Here is a 22414-nt window from a genome sequence, read left to right as displayed (position 1 = left end):
GTTTTACTTGTTTTCTCTTCCATATCTTCATTAATATTACTTGCTAGCAAATAATATTGCCACTTGTATATCTAACTTTGATTTTCTTTTATAAAAAATTCAAACTTTGCTAGGTTTGATGATGTTGCAAAGCTATTCGGGCAATACTTTGGATTAATTTTCGCGATAATCGGATTTCAATCCATCAACATGAGCAACGAAAAGCATCTGCTAGTTATGATGTTGGCTTTAATCATTTCGCTCTATTACATGGGCTTAGTGCTTGTCAAAGTATTCCAATTTGATGTTCCAAACATGCTCACGGTTAATCTTTTGCTTGTAGCTCTTGCCTCAATCATAGCTTTGTTCATCATTTCTCCCTTAATTGGTTGGGCTTATGTGGCTTTTTTCATCTTCATCATCATTGGTTTTGTGTGCTTTAAAAATGGACAAGAAATTAATCGCAGGATCCCAAAATGGATAAAAAAATGTTTTGAAAGGTCACATGACAAATGCAAAAGTGATACGGTAGACATGTCTCAAACTTTGGAACAACATGACATCGAAACGCTTCCGGTTTAGAACAATTTGATGATGATGATGATGATGGTTAATACAAATATGTTGTGAGTATTATGTTTGATTACATTTATGTGGTTTGCTTTTCAAGAAATTGTGTGTTTGTATTTTTATTTTGTTTTAACTTTATTGTGAGATTGTTTGTAAGATCATGTTCTTTACAAGAAATGATTACTTGGGTTGTTTGTTTTCAACTGATTTGTGTGATGTTTTTATTTCCTTTCAATTTTTTTGGGGGATATTAAGAATTAAAGTGTTGTTTTGAAGTTTGTAATAATTTAATAGCTATATGGAAATTAGTAATTGTGTGCTCATTTTGTGAGTTGAGTTTTTATTTTGTTTCAAATTTTAGTGAGATTGTGATATTAAAATGTGTGGTTTTGTTTCTTCGTAGATGGTGTTTTTTTTTTCAATAATATTGTTTTGTTTATATGCAAAGAGAAATCAATGTCATTCATTCAAGAAGTACAAGAGATATGCAATTAGCTTTAGTGCACACAAACCCTAAAATTATGGTATAGAGAAAGAAAGCTTATGATAATATTTTATGATATCATGCAATTACCTTTATAGTTACAACCTAATTCTCATTTACTTTGTAAACTTGTAATTTACATCCACTCATTTTTATAAATATAAAAACAAAATTTAAAAAATATATTTAATGGTTATTTATAAATAAAAATGCTCACAACTCTATTAATATAGTGCTCATGAAAAGTTTTGAAGAAAGGAAGGGAGAGATGGCCAACTGTCATAGATAGAACTCAAAAAACTTTAGTGCTTAAAAAAAAAACTTTGTTTACTTATAATATTCATCCACTCAATCTATGAAGTCTTGATTTTTCTTCCTATTTTAATATTATTATCACTTTGCATTTAAAAGAAAAAAGTCACCTAAAGGGCATGGCAATTTATGGAGAAATTATAGATTCAGTTAGTCCACACAAACCCTAAAATGGGACCCTTTAGTGAAAAATATAAATTTTTATATACTGCCAAAAGTATGGAATATGATATATTCTTATGAGAGAGAATCTACTCCTCATCATAGGTCCACCGTTGAAGACTCAACATGGCAAGGCTATAGGAAAAGAAAAAGCCTCATGCATATTTTTCAATGCTTGAAGCAGCTTGCTTCCAAGACTTTATTTTTTTTAATGTTTTTTCCAGTCTCACATTATTTATCTTGTCTTAATAACAATTCACCAAAATTTGATAAATTTAGTATACTAAATTCAACAGCACGTTGATTATAGAAAGACCATTAAATGTGAAATCTTATAATTGGTAAAAAGATACTATCACCTTTGAAAAGTGTTTGAAATACAATTCATATTAATTTAACAAAGTCTATTCTATTAATTACAATTTATATGAAATTCTGTCAAATTATTTAATTAATAAAGAAGAGGGAGATCAATTGATAAACTTAACGAATAAAAATATATTAAGATTCTGTGTTAGATGTCTTATTAGCACTATTCAAATTTTTTGTTTCTCCATCATTTAAATGAATTACTCATTTTTCCTTGTCCAACACCAATCATAATACCTTTTTTTTTGACATGACTCACTTGTTTTCTTCCGTATTCTCATTAGAGGCAATTATTTTTATTTCTATAGTTCTCAAATTCTACCAAATGTTATCATTTTATATTTTATATTTATATTTATTAAAAATATTTACTCTACTTATTTTCCCATTAGACAAAATATTTAAATCCACTATTATTTTATATATATATATATATATATATATATATATATATATATATATATATATATATATATATATATATATATATATATATATATATATATATATATAATCAAATGACACAAATGTGTTAAAGTTTAATTTGACACCAAATTTCAACCGTTCAACTTATATATGACACCAAATTTCAACCGTTCAACTTATATATATCTGCTAAATAAAATAATATATATAACCTATTTTTTTCGCATAATGAGAATAGGCCATCATTTTATAAACTTTGCTGTCTTTATTCCCCAAAACAAAAATATATTGTGAAATGGTTATTATTTTAATACTAGCATGAATTGAAGATATTATGTTGTTTCCAACTGGACTCCCTTCTCACGAGAATCAGAAAATCTTCACCAATATTTAAATATAAGTGCTTTGTTTTTAACTTTTACGTAATCTAATTAATCTACTTTTGTTGGTTCATCATTCCTTTATATAATTTTATATTAACTATAAACCAGTTCGATGTTTATTTTACTTAACACTTTAAATTTATACAATTCATTTAATGTTTTCACTTTTATGATATTATAATTATCTTGTCGCTGAAATTGATCATAAAACAACGTACCATAAGAGACTTATATTCTATCATTTAACTATACACACGCATGGGTCTTTAAAATATTCCCAATAAGATATTATAAAATTAAAAGTAAGCTTAGTAAATCAACGACATTTGAATTAAAATCATGATTACAACAACAACAATAATAATAATAATAATAATAATACTAATAATAATAATAATAATAATAATAATAATAATAATAATTATTATTATTATTATTATTATTATTATTATTATTATTATTATTATTATTATTATTATTATTATTATTATTATTATTATTATAGTTCTTCTTAATCATTGGTTGTGATAGAACTGTATAAAAAAACTAGTAACAAACCCGTGCGTACGCACGGGTTCGGGTCTGATACGCGCATTTGCTTACATAATATATTTATTATAAATATAAATTTTTTTAAAAAAAATATTTAAATTATTAATAGGTTTTTTCGTAAATAAAAATATTTAAATCAATAATAAATATTTTCCCGTGAAAAAAAATTTGGATCATAAAATAAAAGAGTTTATTATTTTTTATATATACAAATATTTTAATCAATATCATATCTTTACTGTACTTTTTTTTAATATTACTTATAGAAATATTTAAATCAATAATAAATTTGTTCCCGTAGATAAATTTTAATTTAAAATTCCTTTTTTTAGATCTAGTCAAATCTATTTTCAAAAATAATCAAACATATTAAAATCAATTATACACTTTAAAAATAAAAATTATTTAATATTGTATTAAATAAATTATTAAAAATTGACAACAATCTAATTGTACTAAAATTCATACACAACTATTGCCTTGAGAAAACTCTGTTATATATTTTTTAACAAACACTAGTGTCTTACCCGTGCGTTCGCACGGGTACCCGTCTGTCTCGCGCATTGGGTTTTAGGGCACTTTAATAAAATAGGGAAAATGTATATATATATATATATATATATATATATATATATATATATATATATATATATATATATATGTAAGTTCATATAATAAGGTAAAATATTTTAAATAGGTTTAAAATACTTATTGGACCTTATAGTTGGTTAATTTATCTAAGTTAATAGGACATTAAAGTTTATTGGGCCTTAGAATTCTAGCCTTCGTGCAGAAAACCTATTTTTATTGTTAGACCTAATTTGTTAATAGGCCCACAAAAGAATCCTATTATTGGTATTGTTACATAACGCTGGAATTTAAAATGAAAGTAACGTTGGATTCATAAGCAATCAAAGAGTCTGTCTTTGGCATTGTTGGTGTAAGAAACGCAGGGTTGGGTGATAAGTGTGAAGAACAAAATGTCGCTGCCAAGAAGGTATGTGCATGTGTTACTGTTTATGTTGTTTGCAGAGTTTATCATAAGATATTCATCCATTTAGAGGTCGCAATGTTGTTTTGATTCCAGTTCACCCGATAGGTTGGAGTTGCAAACTCCATGGAAGCGGCTCACAGTTGAGAGGATACTGAGTGGGTCACAGGAGAATGATGATGTTATGGAGGAATGGAAGAAACAACATGAAAGATTGAATCGTGTCGACGATGCCGGTAAAGTTTCTGTAGAGGCTGCCAGGATTGTTGAAAATAAAGGGTAATCTTATAGTTTAATTTTGTTTTTTGTATTGAATTCCATTTAACCTCTACAAAATTGAATGTGTTTCCGGAATAATGAGTTACAACTTAGTTTAATAAATAGTTTGTATGTTATTGTGTTGAAGGGATGATGGAGATGGAATTGAATACATAATGATATCTTCTGATAGTGAGAGGTAAAGTTTATTTATAAGTGATAGGGAATATATTATCGTTATACGTATATTGATGCTGTTGTGTTTGCATTGTGCTGTAAATGTGGTCTTAATTTCAGGGAAATGAGTCCTGTACAGGAAGAGTTCGAAGAAGCGTACTGGACTCGTGAAGTTCATGATGTAAAGAAGTTTTGCTCAAATGTTATGGTAAGCAGTGTTCAAAGTCTATAGTTGTTGGCACACTGGTGTTATACAGAGATGTAATGTAACTGATATTGTATGTCAATGAGTGCAGTATATTCCTGCAGAAATAGTAGAGAAATGTGGGCTTGCTGGAATGTCAGAGATTACCCTCAATGATGTGGACAACGGGTACCCATATGAGTGCAATGTGAAGAAGAGGCCAAAAAAAAATGAAACATATTTGTATGGAGAATGGTTTGACTATGTAAGGGCAGCGGAACTGAAAGTAGGTGATAAAGTGCACTTTGTGATTTATTACCCGCCGGTGTTAGATATTATGGTAACAGTGGAGCGCAGTGGTGATCGTTGATAGAGCTGTTGGTTAGGCAATGTTTGTGGTGGATGTATAGGGCCGTTTTTTAGCAGTTTGGTTTGTATGGGATTTATGGTTTTGTTTTTTTTTGTAATGGTGGATGTGAACCAAGATTAACAATTATGGCACTATGTATGGTTTTAAATTAAATATTATCAATTTTGGTTGTAAGTTTCATGGAATGAGCCAAATCTGCCATGGTTTTTATGCAAAATTGATTACCATTCTGTTTTAAAATTAAGTATTGTTTATTATAAGTATTGAACAGGATATCTATCAAACTTGATCAGAATAGGGAACCTAATTTCATTATTGTTGGTATAAGTTGGGGTATGGCTCATGTAAATGGTAGGCTATTAAATCTAATAGGTAAACACACAACAATGGACATATGAATAGTTGAAAATTCAATTTAATAGTATATGTTAAAGAGTAGTACGATAATATTAAATGGTTATAAAATAGTTGTAATGTGTTATATTATATTGGGATGTGAAAGATCAATTGGGTTATGGGCAGTTATTGTTTTTCGTGAGGCATATAAATAAAACGAAAACTATTTTGAAGTGATGTAAATGCAAAGAAGACTAATTGAACAATTGCATTGATTTCTATTGGACGGTGGAAAAGTAGCAGGTATGTGAAGAGTCCATTTAGAGTGTTATATAAGTAATGTGCAGATAGTTTGATAGCACTAAACACTGAAGCATTCATCATTACTCTGCAATCAACAGTGTAAGCTGCAAATTTCTGAAAAGATGGAAGGAAGAGTTGATCAAGCAGTGAGAGGTAAAGGTAAACACATCATTTGAAAGTTTGCTCTGTTACATATTGTATTTAAAAGTTATATATGGTTGCATGCAGGTGAAGAAAACTCGGTCAACCAAATGGCTGTGGGGAAAGCTGTCACCTCTGATAACTCTGTGTATGTTTGAATTAGCTTATGTTGAGTATACATTTTATGTTTTAATTTAGAATTTTTGATAACACATTTATTTATTGACCATGTTGTCTGTTTGTATAATGTTCCAGATGCCATGAACCTGTTGTTGATGATTTTAGTTGCCATGTAGAACAGCCTGCTAAGTTACAATATTGTATCTGGAAGCAAGATGTGTCCAACGGGAAGATGGCTCAGTCATGTCTTCTTGTAAGTTATTATTCGTTTTAAGCTTATTGTCTTTCCCTAACAGTTAATGGGATTATCTAATGTTGTTTTATATCAATATTGCAGGAAATTCCTGAGCATGTTGTGGCAAGTCGCTGGCTCCATGGAGCAAGGTTTGTAGATTTGGTTGACTGGGAAAGGGAAGTCAGGTATGAATGTGAAGTTCATCATACCGAAAAGGGTCAGATGTTCTTAGGGCGTGGTTGGTACAAATTTGCCAAGGAAAGGTGCCTGCTTGATGGAGACTCTATGGGCTTCAGCGTTAAGGATCCCATCAGCAAGGAGATACTTGTAACAATGTTGAAATATTAACAATGATGTCAAAGTTTGTTATAAGTATCTAAGTGTTTAACTTTTTGTAATTTTCTGGTGGACTTAGGTCCACCTTTATATTAATATATAAGATTTTGGTATTTAGATGTTATGCTATATATATATATATATTATTTCTGTTACTTACATTGCTAATATGCTGTTAGTAATATATATTACAGCAGTTACTTGCAATACTAATATGCTGTTATTAATATAGATTACCGCTGTTACAGATTTACTCAGATCAATTCTAAAAACTTAGACATTGTTAAAAACTTCTTTATACACAACATTTGTAGTTTTCTCCCTGAATTTCTTTTCTTCATCATGTATCAGTATTTTGATTCCCTTTTTTGTTGTTACTCTTGACAATGCGACATAAATCTGGCCATGTGTGAATACATCTTTCGGTAAGTACAAACCAACGTTATCCAATGACTGTCCCTGTGATTTGTTAATTGTCATAGAATAGGAAACTATAATAGGGAACTGTCTCCTATTCAGTTTGAATGGCCATGGTGATTGGGATGGTGACATGTCCATTCGAGGTATGTAAACCAAATTTCCCAAACCTTTACCACCCATTATTGAAGCCTCCAGTACATGGGCTGCCATCTTTGTTATACACAGCCTTGTGCCGTTACATAAACCTTCAGCCTGATCTATATTTCTCATGAGCATTATAGGTGTCCCAACCTTTAGTTTTAAGTGATGGTTTGGCAATCCTGATGTTCGGAGGGAACTTAGAAATTCTGGTGTGAGGATATCAACTACTGCTGGGTCATGAATCTCAGACTTGTCAACTGAATTTGCGCTGTAGTAGTCACGAATCTCTCCTACATTGTTGACCAAACAGAATTAGTAAAAGCAAAAATTAGATTAATATAATCCATTAAATTATATATTTTTGTTGCTTAACCTGGCATCAAGCTAAGTATATGGTCATTGATCTGATCAACAATCTGCAGTGTAGAGGCAAGTATTGCTCGACTTTTAAGGTAATCAACACATTGGAAATTATTTATGAAATCAGGGTATGTGCTATTGACAATGGCCACGATTGGATCATCAAATTCTGTTATCAGAATATCAGGTGGTATGTTGATTTCGGCGGTGCCGTCATTAGGCTCAGATATTCGGCCCTCTCCTATTCTTAAAAGCCAATCTGAAAACTGTGCTATCTCATTTTTGTCAGTCTGTGTTGATCCTGTTCGTAGCCGCATGTTTCTTGTCAATGTTAATACCTCAACTGAATGCCATATGTAAGATGCATTTATGGCACAGTGTACAATATCGGAACGACTGCCTCTGGGGACGACAGGTAAAATCTGTCTGAAATCGCCCCCGAAAACAACAACCTTTCCACCGAATACATCAGTTGAATTTTTGTCTGCACTCATAACATCTTTCAAAGTTCTGTCAAGCGATTCTATTGCATACTTATGCGCCATTGGTGCCTCATCCCATATTATAAGCTTTGTCTGTCGTAACATGTCTGCGACATCATCGTTGAATTCAACCTTGCAAGTAGAATTGTCCATAGTTGGTACCGGTATCCTGAACTTTGAATGTGCAGTTCTACCTCCTGGAAGTAACAATGATGCTATACCGCTAGTTGCAACAGTTAAACATATATCGTGTTTTGATCTTAATGCAGCTGCGAGTGTTCTCCACATATATGTTTTTCCGGTACCACCATAACCATGAAGGAAGAAAACCGCAGGTTTTTGAGACTCCACAGCGTGGATGATTTTTTCATAAATACTTCTTTGCTCATCTTAGGAACATAATATTGATTGTAGAACGGTGTTAGAATAATTGATTCATAGAATTTCAAAGCGTAAAATAAAATGAATTTAATTGACGCAATAGTTACCTGTAAGAGCAGCAAACAGATTTTCAAATTCTGAGTTCATTGATGCTGTATCATAATTACGCTCATCATATATGAGCCTGTTTCCCAACTGTTCAAGAACATAAGCATCCGGATATGGAATAGGACTAAAATCCTTTAGTGTCCTTCTATTTGCCTGAAGCAGTTTCTCAATTTCTATTAAAGTCAAATTTTGTAACTCTTCTTGTGTGAGGTCCAATTCTGCATTGATATGAGAAATTGAGTTATAATACTGTTGGTAAGTCATCTGTAGGTTGTTATTAACAAATTGTTTTGTTTGCTATTTTATTATGTCTAACAAACCTGGATTAGCAGCCAATGCTCTTTGTGTATGTAAGACACCATCAGATAATAGGAGCCAAGTTTGTTCCCAAACATGTGCAGGGCGATTAACAGCACCAGACAAAAGCATGATAGCAAACAGTTTTCGAAGAAAATGACCAGTCCCCCAATGACTTGCCTCCTTTATAGCAGCTATGTATTCTTTGTCGTCTTCAAGAAATCCCATTGCAAAGCATGCATCTCTGAATGTATCATACTGAATGTTATCCACGGTCCTGATTTCCTCATATGTTGTTGGTCCTTTTGCCACCGTCAACATCATGCGCAGGTAAAACAGTTCACCAGTTGTTGGCGGAACCCATATGAGACGTCCAATGGTGAAGCCTTTTTTCCGTGGTTTCCATTCTCTCTTTTTTTTTGTGGTAAACAAACTTTGAGACAAACTGACCATAAGTTAATGTTTGTGCCTCTTCATATTTAGCATTTGCTACCAGCCATGCAGTAAACATTGATTCAGTCACACTTGCAGTTTCCAGCACATTTTCCATGCGTGCATAATCTGTATAGTATATAGGTTTCTCCCCAACCAAATGATAGAACATACGTTCCACAGCTGGTTTTCTGCCATGAATATTGTAAGAGTAAATGCGCCAGCATGCTTCACTGGGTGAGACATACCTGCAGTCGAGATATTGTTGGATCTCGTCAACAGGTTGATTGCTATTTGTTGAAACTGCTGCTGTTATTCTGTCATAGCCTTTATTGATATATTTGAAAAGATATTTTATGGAAGTACTCTGATTACACCATTCCATGTTTATATGTGCCTGGTATTTCATAAGAAATCTGGTATTATATGGAACCACATGTCTGTTGTCCAAGGTGATACCATTTTTTTCAATAGTGAAGGTTTTTGATCTTCTCCTATACAGCGGATATCCCTCTGCATCAACAATAGTGTCTTCAATAAACTTTTTGGGGTAGTATTTAGAACATCGTCCATTCTTCATACATTGTGAGGTCACGCGAGCAAGCCCACAGGGTCCATGCATCATATGTGCCCTAACCAATTTGTATAAATTGGGATGAACAGTCGGGTCGGGAATTTCAGCAGAAATGATCTTGTCTATGTCAGATGGTGTTGGGTATTTGCTCTTAGGGTGTAGGAATATCAAGATGTGAGCATGTGGCAATCCGCGCTTTTGGAATTCGATGGTGTACATATCTATTAAATTGAAAGTTAGTTCGATGTAATATTTTGGTACTACACAGACACATGATTGAAAAGTAGTATAATTAAATGAAACAACTTACATGCAATCACTTTTCCCACGACATGGTGTTTTGTAATATCATCCATGAGGGTATCAAACTTTATTTTGAAAACTTTTGAAATGATATCTGGCCTATCATGGGGTTGTAGACCTGTGCCTGACAATGCTCTTTTAATTTCAGGCCAATTTGGGTTGCAGGTAAAAGTAACAAATAAATCAGGGAATCCCAATTGACTTGAAATGGCCATACCGTCAAAATATAGTTGATCCATATATCTCTTGCTACCAACAAATGTTGATGGCAGAACAACTCGTTTTCCTCGCTTTTGGTGTTCATTTCTTGTATCGCAATCAGTTTGAGCGGCCAAATTATTATATTTGCCCACTCTTAATTTCAACTGATTATCTCTCAACCAATTCAGTCGTTCGGATTCCATCATAGCATAGCCGTCGACTAAGAATTGTTGAAATATGCGTCTTGAGTAAAGTAGTGTTTTTGCCTCTTTGCGACGTTGTTGTAACCGGTAAGAAAACCAATCCTTAATGCTTTGACGGTTTCTCTTAGTGACCTCAGTTTCATGGTGATATCTGTGCATTATATTTTTCCTGTAACCATCTTCCCCATAAGGAAATATAAGAGGATACTGATAAGCCAAATATGTTGGGTGAAACTCATCTATTCGTTGCAAACCACCATTGCGGCGCTGAATTAAGATGTCCCTTTTATCAGCAGAATCAATGTCTCCCACAATGAGTGCAGCCACTTCTGAGACAGTAGGTTTGTTGTAAACACGGCCATCTTCGGATCTATCAGAAATAAGCCTGAGTTTTAAATCTGTGAAAGAATTTGTCCTTAAAACATCCCTTGCCATTCTAAAAGCTTTAGCATGAACATTGTGCTGATCTAACATCATCTTGAGCTTTTTGACAACCGGTCGCTCGATGCCTTTGTTGTCCCTGTTTATTTTTCGCAGCCATGAATAAATAGTTTAACATAATATTTTTATAAAACAATTGTGTAATTATGTCTGAGCATGCTTACTTGAAACATTTTATTCTGTGTTCAACTTCATTGTCCGTGTCATAGATGTATAATTGAGCATATTGCGGAGGTTGCCCTGTTTCTGGCAGCAGTGTACCAATTCGATGACAGGTCTGACCCTGCAGTCTCAAAGTAGGGGGTCCACCTCTTTTAGAATATGTTGTGTCGAACTTCATTCCAGGGGAAGTGAATGAGAACATTGCGTTGTATGTTCGTATGTTAGCCTGGTAGTTTTTACTATCTGAATATGTGTTATTAAATAGAAGATCTTGCAACACCTGTGGAGGTTGCTCAAGGAACGGAAGAACAATTTTTCCTCCACGGCAACAACGATAAAAGCGAGGAGTTGCTGTAATTTTGTGTCTATTCACTTTTTCTTGGTACCACATACATGCTTGGCAGTGTGCGCATTCATAACTTTGGTCGCCAATATCGTAATATTCTGAAATAAGAAACCACAATACTGAATATGTCTATTAACAGAAGAAGTGTACATCATTTGGTTATCAGTGTATGATATGGAAATACCTTGAAGATGGGCCTCCTGTAATTGTGCCGGGTCTGAATCTTCGTCAGAGCCGGAACTATTAGAAGAATTTAAATTATTGTCAGAGTTGGAGTCATCATTGTCTTCATAATGAGATTCAACAGACACATTATGATTTGAGGTAGATGGATGATCCATGGACTGACTTGACATATTATAATTTGAAGTAGATGCATGATCCATGTTCTGACTTTGACTAACAATGTTGTTCGTATTTTGAACCCTACTAACTTCAGTATTGAACAGATTTCTCAATCTTTTTCTGTTATCCAAGATTATTTTCCTTCTCTTTCTAGCCATAGTCGTTTCAATAGTGGTTTCATATGTTACAGAAGATGTAAAATTATGATTTAAATGGGAAGTGAGGTTGCTTGATCTGACACGGTTTCGATAATCCCTCTTTGCTTTAAGAATAAGCTTTCTCCTCTTTCTTGCAATGGATGTTTGAGGAGCAGTGTTTTTAACAACATCTGTTTCCATCACAAACACAAAAGTAGGATGAATAATAATACTACAAATAAGATTGATTTGTATAGATTTATGCACACAATATGAGATGTATAGCATGCTACTTCATGATTTTGAATACTAAAAGTTTACAGTTTCTAATTGAAGGGGAATTGGTGGGTTCAAATGTCATGAATGCAGTATTGATTTTAATTTTTCTTTCATACTTGAATATATATGAAATTGGAACTGAATATGAATAGAATGATGGTTATAGATTTAAATTACTACTTATCCCTCCCTTATAACTGTTGTGTGTGTTAAATGTATTTAATTTAATCTATACAGGTTATTTATAATATTTTATTTGATGGATGTGTTACTCTTTTAAAAAGACTATAAGTCAAAACTAATATTATAAGTAAATAGAAACAGAACAGTTAACCCACTTTCTGCATGTACCAAGTACTTGTTTCCTATTGCACTGAATAGAAGTTTAGCATTGCAACTGCCTGCGGTTAGGGTTCCGACAATGGCATCTTCACACGGTGGTCCTTCTGTGCGTATTCCCTCTGATGATGAAAATGATTTCAGGTATGAGTAGATAATTTTATTTCACCATTGCTTTGCGGTAGAAAATAGGGTATACCGGTATACAAAATATGGTAGTGTGGTAATAACACTTAACAACATTTAGTGATGGGTGTAGTATCAATATAGCGCAATGTTGTATTATGTGTGGTATTTGTCAAGAAATCAAATGTGACTGAATGACTATTGTTGGTTTTTATTGTTGGATTTCATATCCCGTCGTTGCTCGGCATATGACTATTGCTTAGTAAAGAATGCTTCATATGCGGTTTGTTTTTAATCCATATTTGATGTTGGAACAGCGATGATCAGGCAATGGAAATCATAGAAGATTTGGTAAAGGAAACAGGGTACGATCCTAAGGTGGAAAGAAAACGCAGGAATAAACAGCGCAATGTCACTGCTGATCGTGTTGTGACGAATGTTGATGTTGTCGCACAAAATAGCGCAATGGTTAAAAGCAATCCCAATGCAGGAAGATAAAAGAGGAATCAACAGACATTGACACAAATGAAATCAAAGTTTCTGAAGTTGGTGAACCAAGTGGATCAAAAGAGGGTAAGAAACAAAAGGGTAAAGTGGTGAAAAAAGCAAAGGTCGGTACAGACATTACTGTAGACAGTTCTACAGGGGCTCAAATTTTTTTCTGGAACACCCATGTTACAAATGCTAAATCTACACAGCAGAATGTAATGGTAAGGAGATATTTGAATATTTGCAGCATGTTATTGAAAATGTAAATAGTATATATCGTTAATAGTTACCTTATTTCTTGTATGCAGCATTTCCCTAAGGAAATCGCCAAAAGATGCCTCCGTCGCTTTCAAGATGAAATCAACCTGCTGGATGTGAGGACGAAGAACATTGTTACCTGTCAGGTTCACAAAGCTAACAGAAAAGGAATACCCCACCCATATGAAAAGTACATGGCCCTGGGATGGTACGAATTCGCCAAATCTCTTAACCTGCGTAATGGGGATACAATAGCGTGGAGTATGCTGCGATTCTCTCCGTATATCTATGTGAAGGTTGAAAGACAATGAAGAAACTGCTGCTATTTGCAAACCGTGTATTATACCCGAATTTTAATGGTTACATTATATGTTGGGAATGTTATTTTGGTACATTGTGTTATATATATTCTGCTACATGTTATTTTGTAAGCACTTTATCCAAAATGTGAACACAGTAATATTGTGACCACTGGAAGATCTAATTTATAATCGTTTTCGGGACAAATTTTTTAAGTTCTCCTATTATATTCTATTAATCCGCTCTGATATGCTGTTAGTTAAAATGAAATCTGTCCCATAATATTGTATCAACATTATAGTAAGATCAGACATAAAATTATTTATTGATAGTTAACATAGTCAAATGTTAAAAGTCCTGGTGTTTGTTTGTGAGACACAATCCATGTTTTAGTTTACAATGTAATGACAGAAAACTTAAATTCTGCTAATCCAAACAAACCGTTCTTTGCAACATCATTATTGTAACTAACATTAAAAATAATAAAAAAGGAGCACCCCGTTATAAGAGGTATAGTTAAAATGGAATGTTTGATATATGATAAAAAAGAATCAAAATAATTAATAATAGTATATATAATATGTAGTTCAATTTGAATCATTTGAATATAATAAGCCAAAGAAACCATTGATAATTCTTAAATCAAATTGAACATAACAGAAGCACATAGCCAGTATTCATGCACTAATTATTACAGAAAATGAAATCACACACATGATTAAAAGCAAAGGAAACTAACATTCAGTTTTTATAACAAACACATAAGCAAAACACACACAAAATAAAAATATTCCTAATCAATCTTCTCCATTTTAATTATCTTCTTCAGCTTGTTTGATGACAGTTCCCCATCAATAGATTCACTTGATGCAGCAGGAAGATGTCTCTTACCACCAGGTGTGACAGCATCCGGCTTGTGTTCAGATGTAATTTCCAGGTCCTGCAATGCCATGATGAAGACTATTAGTTAGGAATATTGATATAAATGTAAGTCGGTAAGTGTTAGTAATATTGATCTAAATGTAAGTATGTAAGTGTGTTGCAGTGAGACTTACTGTAACCAATTCACAGTCTTCATTGGCATCTGTTTTAGCTTCATCAACACTCTCTTTAATCTATATATTGTTAAACACAGTTTTCAATATAACATAATCACAGGAAAAGCAAAAAAATGCATACACAGTTTAAAATTTCTACCTCCAGAGTATCAGGTACGACAGTTTGGATTGGAATAGGTTCCTTGAGAATTTACCAAAGAAAAACAAAATCAGGCCAAAAATTGTTATAATATGAAGTCCTCTTTTATAAAACAAATGTCAGTTTATTAGAGCTGACCTCATCTGTTCCCCATTTTTCCTTAAGTTGCTGGATAATAGGATCATTTTTTATAATCATAACGACGGAACAGTTCTTCCAGCGTGGATGCCACTTAACCTTCATAGCCATTTCCAACTTCAACAACTGATCAAGTGCTAACGGAAAGTCCAATGGATCAGTAATTCCAGCCTATTTAAACAACTGGCCATATTAGTGTACACAGAGTATTGAAAAGTACATTCTAATTCGTCTGCACAATATAAATATAACCTGAATCATAGTGTTACGAAGTTGCGATGCAGATAAACCCAACAGCATTTCACATTCTCTGTTCCAGAAGACAAAATTGCAGCTTTGGCCCCCGTGAGTAACCTCAATTTCAATCTTATACCTGAACATCATAAGAAGTCGTTCCGTTAAAAAAGCCGACAACATAGAAACATCAAAAACATGACAGAAACAACATCTATTAGGTGAGAACAACTAAAACCTAAGGACTTCAGCCATGGTTTCATGACCAGCTTCACACTCAAAGGGGGGGCTGTCCCCGCGCGCTATAGATTGACACATATGGCAGGCACGATAGAACCATCCAAACGGAGATGCTACTAATAATTTTGTTGTAGCGACAGTAGCGCAAAATGTAACCTGGACAAATAGCCGCCAAAATCAGAAACATGTGACACACTAAACAATGAGGTTATAATTACGATAATATAGGAAAATAGAAAGACATACATCCGTAAGTTGAATAATCTCAGCAATAGGAAAAACAACAGCCTTTGAGAACAATTTTTGCACAGGAGTGAGCTGTTGATTTTCAGAACTTTGGGAGGAATATTGGGAATTCCCTCCAAGTTGGTCAGACAGGGTTACCTTGCTCTCCTCAGGCATTCTGCAGAGCATGGATCATTATCAAATTCATACATGAAAAAAATAATTGCATAAAATGGATGACACTATCAACATACCTATCAATAAAGTCTTTCATGATCGGAAAATCAGCATCAACACATAAAAGGGTCACATTGTAGGTGTTTGTCACAGACAGAGGATACTTTCCTGCAAATTCAAATTACACCTTGTCAATATATTTATCACAGATTTTTTTGATTTAGTATTAATTTATAAAATAAGTCATGGAATAACCTTCTTCCTTCACTTTGGCATACTGAAGCAACACAACTGTAGGTAGTGATGCAGCAACCCTAACTTTGTTAAACTTGATGAACTGATCCGCGTATGATTCCCACAGAGTACAGTTCAACATGTTGTTGCTAAACCATGATCACAACACATTAAGATATATAACATGATTCATATATGAGGCAGTTTAATGTATAAAAAAACAAACCTGTGATCACGCAACATCATGCTAATTTGCTGCTTCTTTGCACCTGACTCAGTCTGCGCATAACCAATACTATCCACCATTCCAACGACATCTGAAATAAATTTATTAATTTCACACGGCTATAATGCATCAAAACATGAGACAATAAAAAAACCAAAAACCATACTCACGAATCAGAACATGTTTGTCAAACCTCCCTGTTATGATGTCTGAAAAACTTGTAAATAAAATCGATTTCGGGGGTATCTCATGTTTGTCTTCATCAAGAACAGACGTTCCAGCAGTAAACTTTATCAAATATCTGTGTCCCGATGCCCTGAAGGCCAGAACATAAGGCACCACCTTAAAATTAGATACAGTATAAGTATGGCCTAATAAGCATTTTTCGGTGAAAACCGACACATGCGGTGCTGGAACAACAGCATGAATATCATCTCCCTGCAGCAGAAACCAACAAATGATTCAAACTATACAAACATAGGTAAATGATAAACATACTGAAACATAAACAGGGTAATCACCAATTTGTCAACAAAGATCATTTCAAAATGTTCCTTGCTGTTGGAGACAACTTTCCATCGGTGGTGAATCCTAACAACAATCTTCCAAAGCTCTTTTCCATCATTGATCTCTGCTATTCTCTCAACAGGCCTTGACATGATAATGCAAATTCACACTGCACTGAATGATTACCGCAGAAGTTAGCAAGCATGGAAAGAGAAGAATGAAATCACTGATAAATAGGCAAGCCATTTAAACACATAATTACTGCAATTGTGCAGTTTGGAACGTGGAGAGGCACAGAGTAATGGTCCTTACATAACTGCAGCAACATGAGAAGCTGTGAGGGTGAAACTTCCACAGCCATAACTGCCGCAGCCCACCATGCAGTTGAAGGATCAAAAATTCGGTAGTAACCACCAAAGCTGATGTGGATTATTGAGAGAAGAGTTGCTGATGTGGATAGCCTAAGAAAGTCTCAAATGGTAGACTTTTCTTATATGATAGATTTACATAGACAAATACATAACGATTAATCTCACAGTCAATTATTACTGAATATTAATTGTTGAGTTATTTGATTGAAAATTTGTTTTGGAATAAATCATTATAGATCGTACATTCGGTAAGTTAGACATGGAATTGATACTAACATGAATTTTTTTGGGTAAAGAAATTATTTAAAACTTATTGTATAATTGCTTGTTAAAAAAGTACTTATGACTAAGTTTGAATAAATTATTTTTTTAATATTTAATAAAATAATTAAATGGATTTAATATATGATATAAATTATTTTCAAAAGTTGTCTTATAAAATTATAAAATTGAATTCAAAATAATTCATGAAAAATATTATAAATAACGTATATAAAATTTTCCAAACAATATTATAAAATTTATGACAGTAGAAGTAGAAGGTAAATAAACTGATATAAATAGGCCACATCAAGTCACCCATAATAGAAAAAGAGGGCTTCTTTATGTAGTTAGAAAAAGTGAGTTACCATTATAATTTGTTACACTTTATTTCTTCTCCGTTCCTACCTAATCTAACTTGTGGTTCCATTTTGTGAACTTTTCTTTTGCCATTGTTTTTGGTTTTTTTCTTTTCGAAAGTTGAATTTTTTTTTATTTTAATAAGCAATTGATTGAAAGTTCGCACTAGTGGTGCAACCCTTACAAACACACGAGACACTAGATGTAGAAAGAAGCGGATAAGGGAAGTTTAAACCATTCATAATAAATTGGTCTAAACTTAGGATATCCACTACATAACCACCTCCAAGAAAGAAAAACAATGTTAGAACAAATAACATCAAAACATATCACCTCCCCCTTAAAGATAATAGCATTTCTCACTTTTAACTCTAAAATGTTATCTGTTGAAATTTAAATATTCATTATTAATTTAAAAGTGTAATGAAGTATATTCATTCTTTATTAATGAATTTTGAAAAATTAACACCAAAACCTCTACACTTTATAATTAATAAGTTGTTTTTATTTTAAATGACATTCAAATTCAAATGACAGTTATGATATATTGATGTGTCTCTTTATAATTATTTTAAAATTTTTTATTATATTTTTGTGACATAACATTTTAGAGTTAAATTTTAGAAATAAATTTGTAACAACTCAAATTTAAATTAATATTTTAATCTTATCAATATTAAAAATAATAAATCAGAAAACTTTCTTATTTACTATTTTTTTAAAATATTTTTATTTATATGAATTACTTGTAACTAACAATTATATTATCAATTTTAGAAATTTTCAAAAAATTAATATAATGTTTTTAATTATTAGTTATATTTTTGTTAGATAATATTTAATGTAACATGAATTACAAATTTAATACTCACAACCTAATATATTGACATTGTAATTATTTTTAATTTACCAAAAATACACGAAATTGCGTTTTAAACTATTATTTTGTCAACCTAAAAATTTTAGACTTACCTCAGTTCATTACTGTAATTTTTATAAGTTGTACAAAATTAACCTAATTATGTCCTATCTTTAAAAAAATGAAATACACTTTAGTTTTGACATATTCAAAATTTGTCCAATAAATACAATTAAAAATATTTATAAAAAATTTCTATTATCATTTATTTATGAAAGTTTAAATAAATTTAATATCAAGACGTCAATGTTTATTATTGATAACATTTTGAGAAAAAGAAAAATTTATGCATAAAATCCTCTTAATATTAGTAGAACAATTTCTCATAATTCTTCAACTGATATATTTGAAATATTTATTATTTAATTTATTTTTTTCGTGAACTTTAATTGTTTGGACATCATGTGTGTCTTTAATATTCACCAGTTATAATAATTTTTAATTAACATAATAAACCTATAAATTTTATAACTAAAATTATATAACTAACAATAAAATTATAAATTTAAAAATATTTAATAAATAATTTTTATATTTTTAAATATTATTACATAAACATTTATTTTCAAAGTAAATTAGCAATAATTTATCCATTAATTATATTACAAATCACAAAGTTATTACTATTAATTATATTAAATTTCTTGTAATATGTTTTTGTTTAAAATTACTTTTCTTTTTACAACCGTTTTTCTTTCATTAACAGATAAACTTTAGATTTTTTCATTTAAATCTGTAAATCAATTGTGTAACCAATTTATAACTGAAATTTTATACATAATTCTCCAAATTAGTAACGGTACAATGTCTCTTCATTCTCAAACTAATAATTCATTTGATTAACTGTTATTTATACACAGCAATCATAATCAATATTATTACCTTTATCTATAAATACAATTACAAATTAACATTTGAGTATACTAAATTAAAAACACATTGATTTGAATTACAATTACTATCAAGAACTTAACGGTCATCGTGATGATTGGTGTATCAAAGTGCAAATACTTAGTTTGAGTATTGTCTATACCACACAAAATAAAAAGGATCTTATAAATTTATAGAAATGGTTATGCTAGATGAAAAGGTATATATTATAATTTTTTTATTTATAATAGACATATTATTTTATCATATATATATATATATATATATATATATATATATATATATATATATATATATATATATATATATATATATATATATATATATATATATCCTATAAAAATAGTATAATGATTCTTAAAATCTAGAATACTTTGATTCTGTAAAAAAAAAATTATTTTAAATATTAAACTATTGTCGTGTCATTTGCACAGGAAACACCAATGCATGCGACAATGAGACATGAGCTCATACCCACTTTTAAAAATCTTGGGAAAATATCATTTTTCATCCCTTAACTTTGTCTCGGGGTCCATTATGGTCCCTTAATTTTTAAAAAGTTCAAATCAATCCCTTAAGTCTTAAAAACAGAGCATATTTGTCCTTCCGTCTGTCTCCATTAGTGAGGGTTCAGAATGAGTGTATATGTGGTATGGTTGATGTGTTACATGGCATTAACATGTTATATCACTACGGCAAAATTCGCTTTTGGCAAAAGACAGCGCTTTTATCACAAAGCGTTGCTACAAGTTGTAAAAAAAAATTCGCTAAATAAAAGTGCTGCTAAAGGCCATTTTAAGAAAGCGCTTTAAATAAGCGTTGCTAAAGGTTGTCTTAAGAAAGCGCTGCTAAATGTTAACCTTAGAAAGCACTTTTAAAAATAGCTGCTAAATGTTAATCTTAGAAAGCGCTTTTAAAAAGTGCTGCTAAAGTCATATGAAAAGAAAGTGCTTTCTAAGGAAAAAGCGCCGCTAAATCTAACATTAAGAAAGCGCTTTTCAAATGCGCTGCCTTTTCTAAATTTTATAATTAAAATTCTTAAACCCTAAAATAACAAAACACGATTTTAGTTGCTCAACAGTTCTTACGCGACCTTCATCTTCTTCCGTTTTCCTCACATCCCTGAAGGATAGAAAAACACTTAGAAAGGGGGGGTTTGAATAAGTGTAGCTTTAAAAACTTGACAGATAAAAATAAATTGCACAGTTATTTTTATCCTGGTTCGTTGTTAACTAAACTACTCCAGTCCACCCCCGCAGAGATGATTTACCTCAACTGAGGATTTAATCCACTAATCGCACGGATTACAATGGTTCTCCACTTAGTCAGCAACTAAGTCTTCCAGAGTCTTCTGATCACACACTGATCACTCCAGGAACAACTGCTTAGATACCCTCTAAGACTTTTCTAGAGTATACTGATCCACACGATCACTCTAGTTACAACCTGCTTAGATAACCTCTAAGACTTCCTAGAGTATTCTGATCCACACGATCACTCTAGTTCCTTACAACTTAATGTAATCAATTCTAAGAGTATTACAAATGCTTCTTAAAAGCGATAATCACAAACTGTGATATTTCTCTTAACGTTTAAGCTTAATCTCACTAATATATTACAACAGCAATGTAGTGAGCTTTGATGAAGATGAAGATTCTGAGCTTTGAATTTGAACAGCGTTTCAGCAAGTTTAATATGAGTTGTTTTGGTGTAGAATCGTTAACCTTGCTTCTCATCAGAACTTCATATTTATAGGCGTTGGAGAAGATGACCGTTGAGTGCATTTAATGCTTTGCGTGTTCCGTACAGCATCGCATTTAATGTTATACGCTTTTGTCAACTACCTCGAGCCTTGTTCACGCTGTGTCTACTGACGTAGCCTTTAGTAGCTTTTAACGTTCCTTTTGTCAGTCAGCGTAGCTTGCCACTTGTACTTTCTTCTGATCTGATGTTTGTGAATACAACGTTTGAATATCATCAGAGTCAAACAGCTTGGTGTAGAGCATCTTCTGATCTTCTGACCTTGAAGTGCTTCTGAGCGTGATACCATCAGAACTTCAGTGCTTCTGTTCTCTTGTTCTTCTGATGCTTCCATAGACCCATGTTCTGATTCTTCTTCGACCATCTTCTGATGTCTTGCCAGACCATTATCTGATGTTGCATGCTGAACCCTTTGAGACAAAGCTTCTGAGCGCTGAATTATGCATACTCTTTATATATTTCCTGAAAAGGAAATTGCATTGGATTAGAGTACCATATTATCTTAAGCAAAATTCATATTATTGTTATCATCAAAACTAAGATAATTGATCAGAACAAATCTTGTTCTAACAATCTCCCCCTTTTTGATGATGACAAAAACATATATAAATGATATGAATTTGCGATCAGAAAGAACAGACGGCAAAAGACAAATTACACAGCTATAGCATAAGCATATGAATATGTCTCCCCCTGAGATTAACAATCTCCCCCTAAGATAAATAATCTCCCCCTGAAATAAATACTAGAAGAACTTTAATAAAAGACTTCCCTGATTATTTCGGTAGAGACAATCATATAAGCTTCTGTCTTCAGAGAATTCATAGCTTCTGACTTCTGCTTCCATTGGACAGCTTCAGA

General features: G+C 32.1%; 5 protein-coding genes across 5 annotated transcripts; 1 reads left to right on the top strand and 4 right to left on the bottom strand.

The window, feature by feature from the left end:
* Positions 1-4786: 4786 nt before the first annotated feature.
* On the top strand, positions 4787-5339 carry LOC131629564 (uncharacterized). Its single transcript, XM_058900343.1, has 2 exons — positions 4787-4871; positions 4960-5339. Exons 1-2 carry the CDS (start codon positions 4788-4790, stop codon positions 5215-5217), a joined length of 342 nt encoding a protein of 113 aa, XP_058756326.1. The 5' UTR covers position 4787; the 3' UTR covers positions 5218-5339.
* Positions 5340-6961: 1622 nt separating this feature from the next.
* On the bottom strand, positions 6962-8973 carry LOC131629570 (uncharacterized). Its single transcript, XM_058900348.1, has 3 exons — positions 8901-8973; positions 7623-8798; positions 6962-7539 (listed from the first exon to the last, which is right to left on the bottom strand). Exons 2-3 carry the CDS (start codon positions 8377-8379, stop codon positions 6962-6964), a joined length of 1335 nt encoding a protein of 444 aa, XP_058756331.1. The 5' UTR covers positions 8380-8798; positions 8901-8973.
* On the bottom strand, positions 8560-12222 carry LOC131629569 (uncharacterized). Its single transcript, XM_058900347.1, has 8 exons — positions 11724-12222; positions 11196-11637; positions 10194-11110; positions 9769-10143; positions 9558-9636; positions 9371-9500; positions 8901-9288; positions 8560-8798 (listed from the first exon to the last, which is right to left on the bottom strand). The coding sequence occupies exons 1-8, from the start codon at positions 12220-12222 to the stop codon at positions 8560-8562; spliced, it is 3069 nt and encodes a 1022-aa protein (XP_058756330.1).
* Positions 12223-14605: 2383 nt separating this feature from the next.
* LOC131629568 (uncharacterized) lies at positions 14606-16698 on the bottom strand. Its single transcript, XM_058900346.1, has 10 exons — positions 16484-16698; positions 16279-16406; positions 16101-16191; positions 15868-16024; positions 15620-15777; positions 15400-15520; positions 15148-15318; positions 15010-15051; positions 14868-14927; positions 14606-14752 (listed from the first exon to the last, which is right to left on the bottom strand). Exons 1-10 carry the CDS (start codon positions 16561-16563, stop codon positions 14606-14608), a joined length of 1155 nt encoding a protein of 384 aa, XP_058756329.1. The 5' UTR covers positions 16564-16698.
* LOC131629567 (uncharacterized) lies at positions 16595-17158 on the bottom strand. Its single transcript, XM_058900345.1, has 3 exons — positions 17005-17158; positions 16702-16921; positions 16595-16602 (listed from the first exon to the last, which is right to left on the bottom strand). Exons 1-3 carry the CDS (start codon positions 17140-17142, stop codon positions 16595-16597), a joined length of 366 nt encoding a protein of 121 aa, XP_058756328.1. The 5' UTR covers positions 17143-17158.
* Positions 17159-22414: the final 5256 nt, after the last annotated feature.

The sequence above is a fragment of the Vicia villosa genome, unplaced genomic scaffold (assembly GCF_029867415.1).
Source record: "Vicia villosa cultivar HV-30 ecotype Madison, WI unplaced genomic scaffold, Vvil1.0 ctg.000580F_1_1, whole genome shotgun sequence".
In the NCBI taxonomy this organism is placed as follows: Eukaryota; Viridiplantae; Streptophyta; class Magnoliopsida; order Fabales; family Fabaceae; genus Vicia; species Vicia villosa.
Note: the sequence above shows the minus strand (reverse complement) of the source record. Positions and strands in the feature narration are given on the sequence as shown.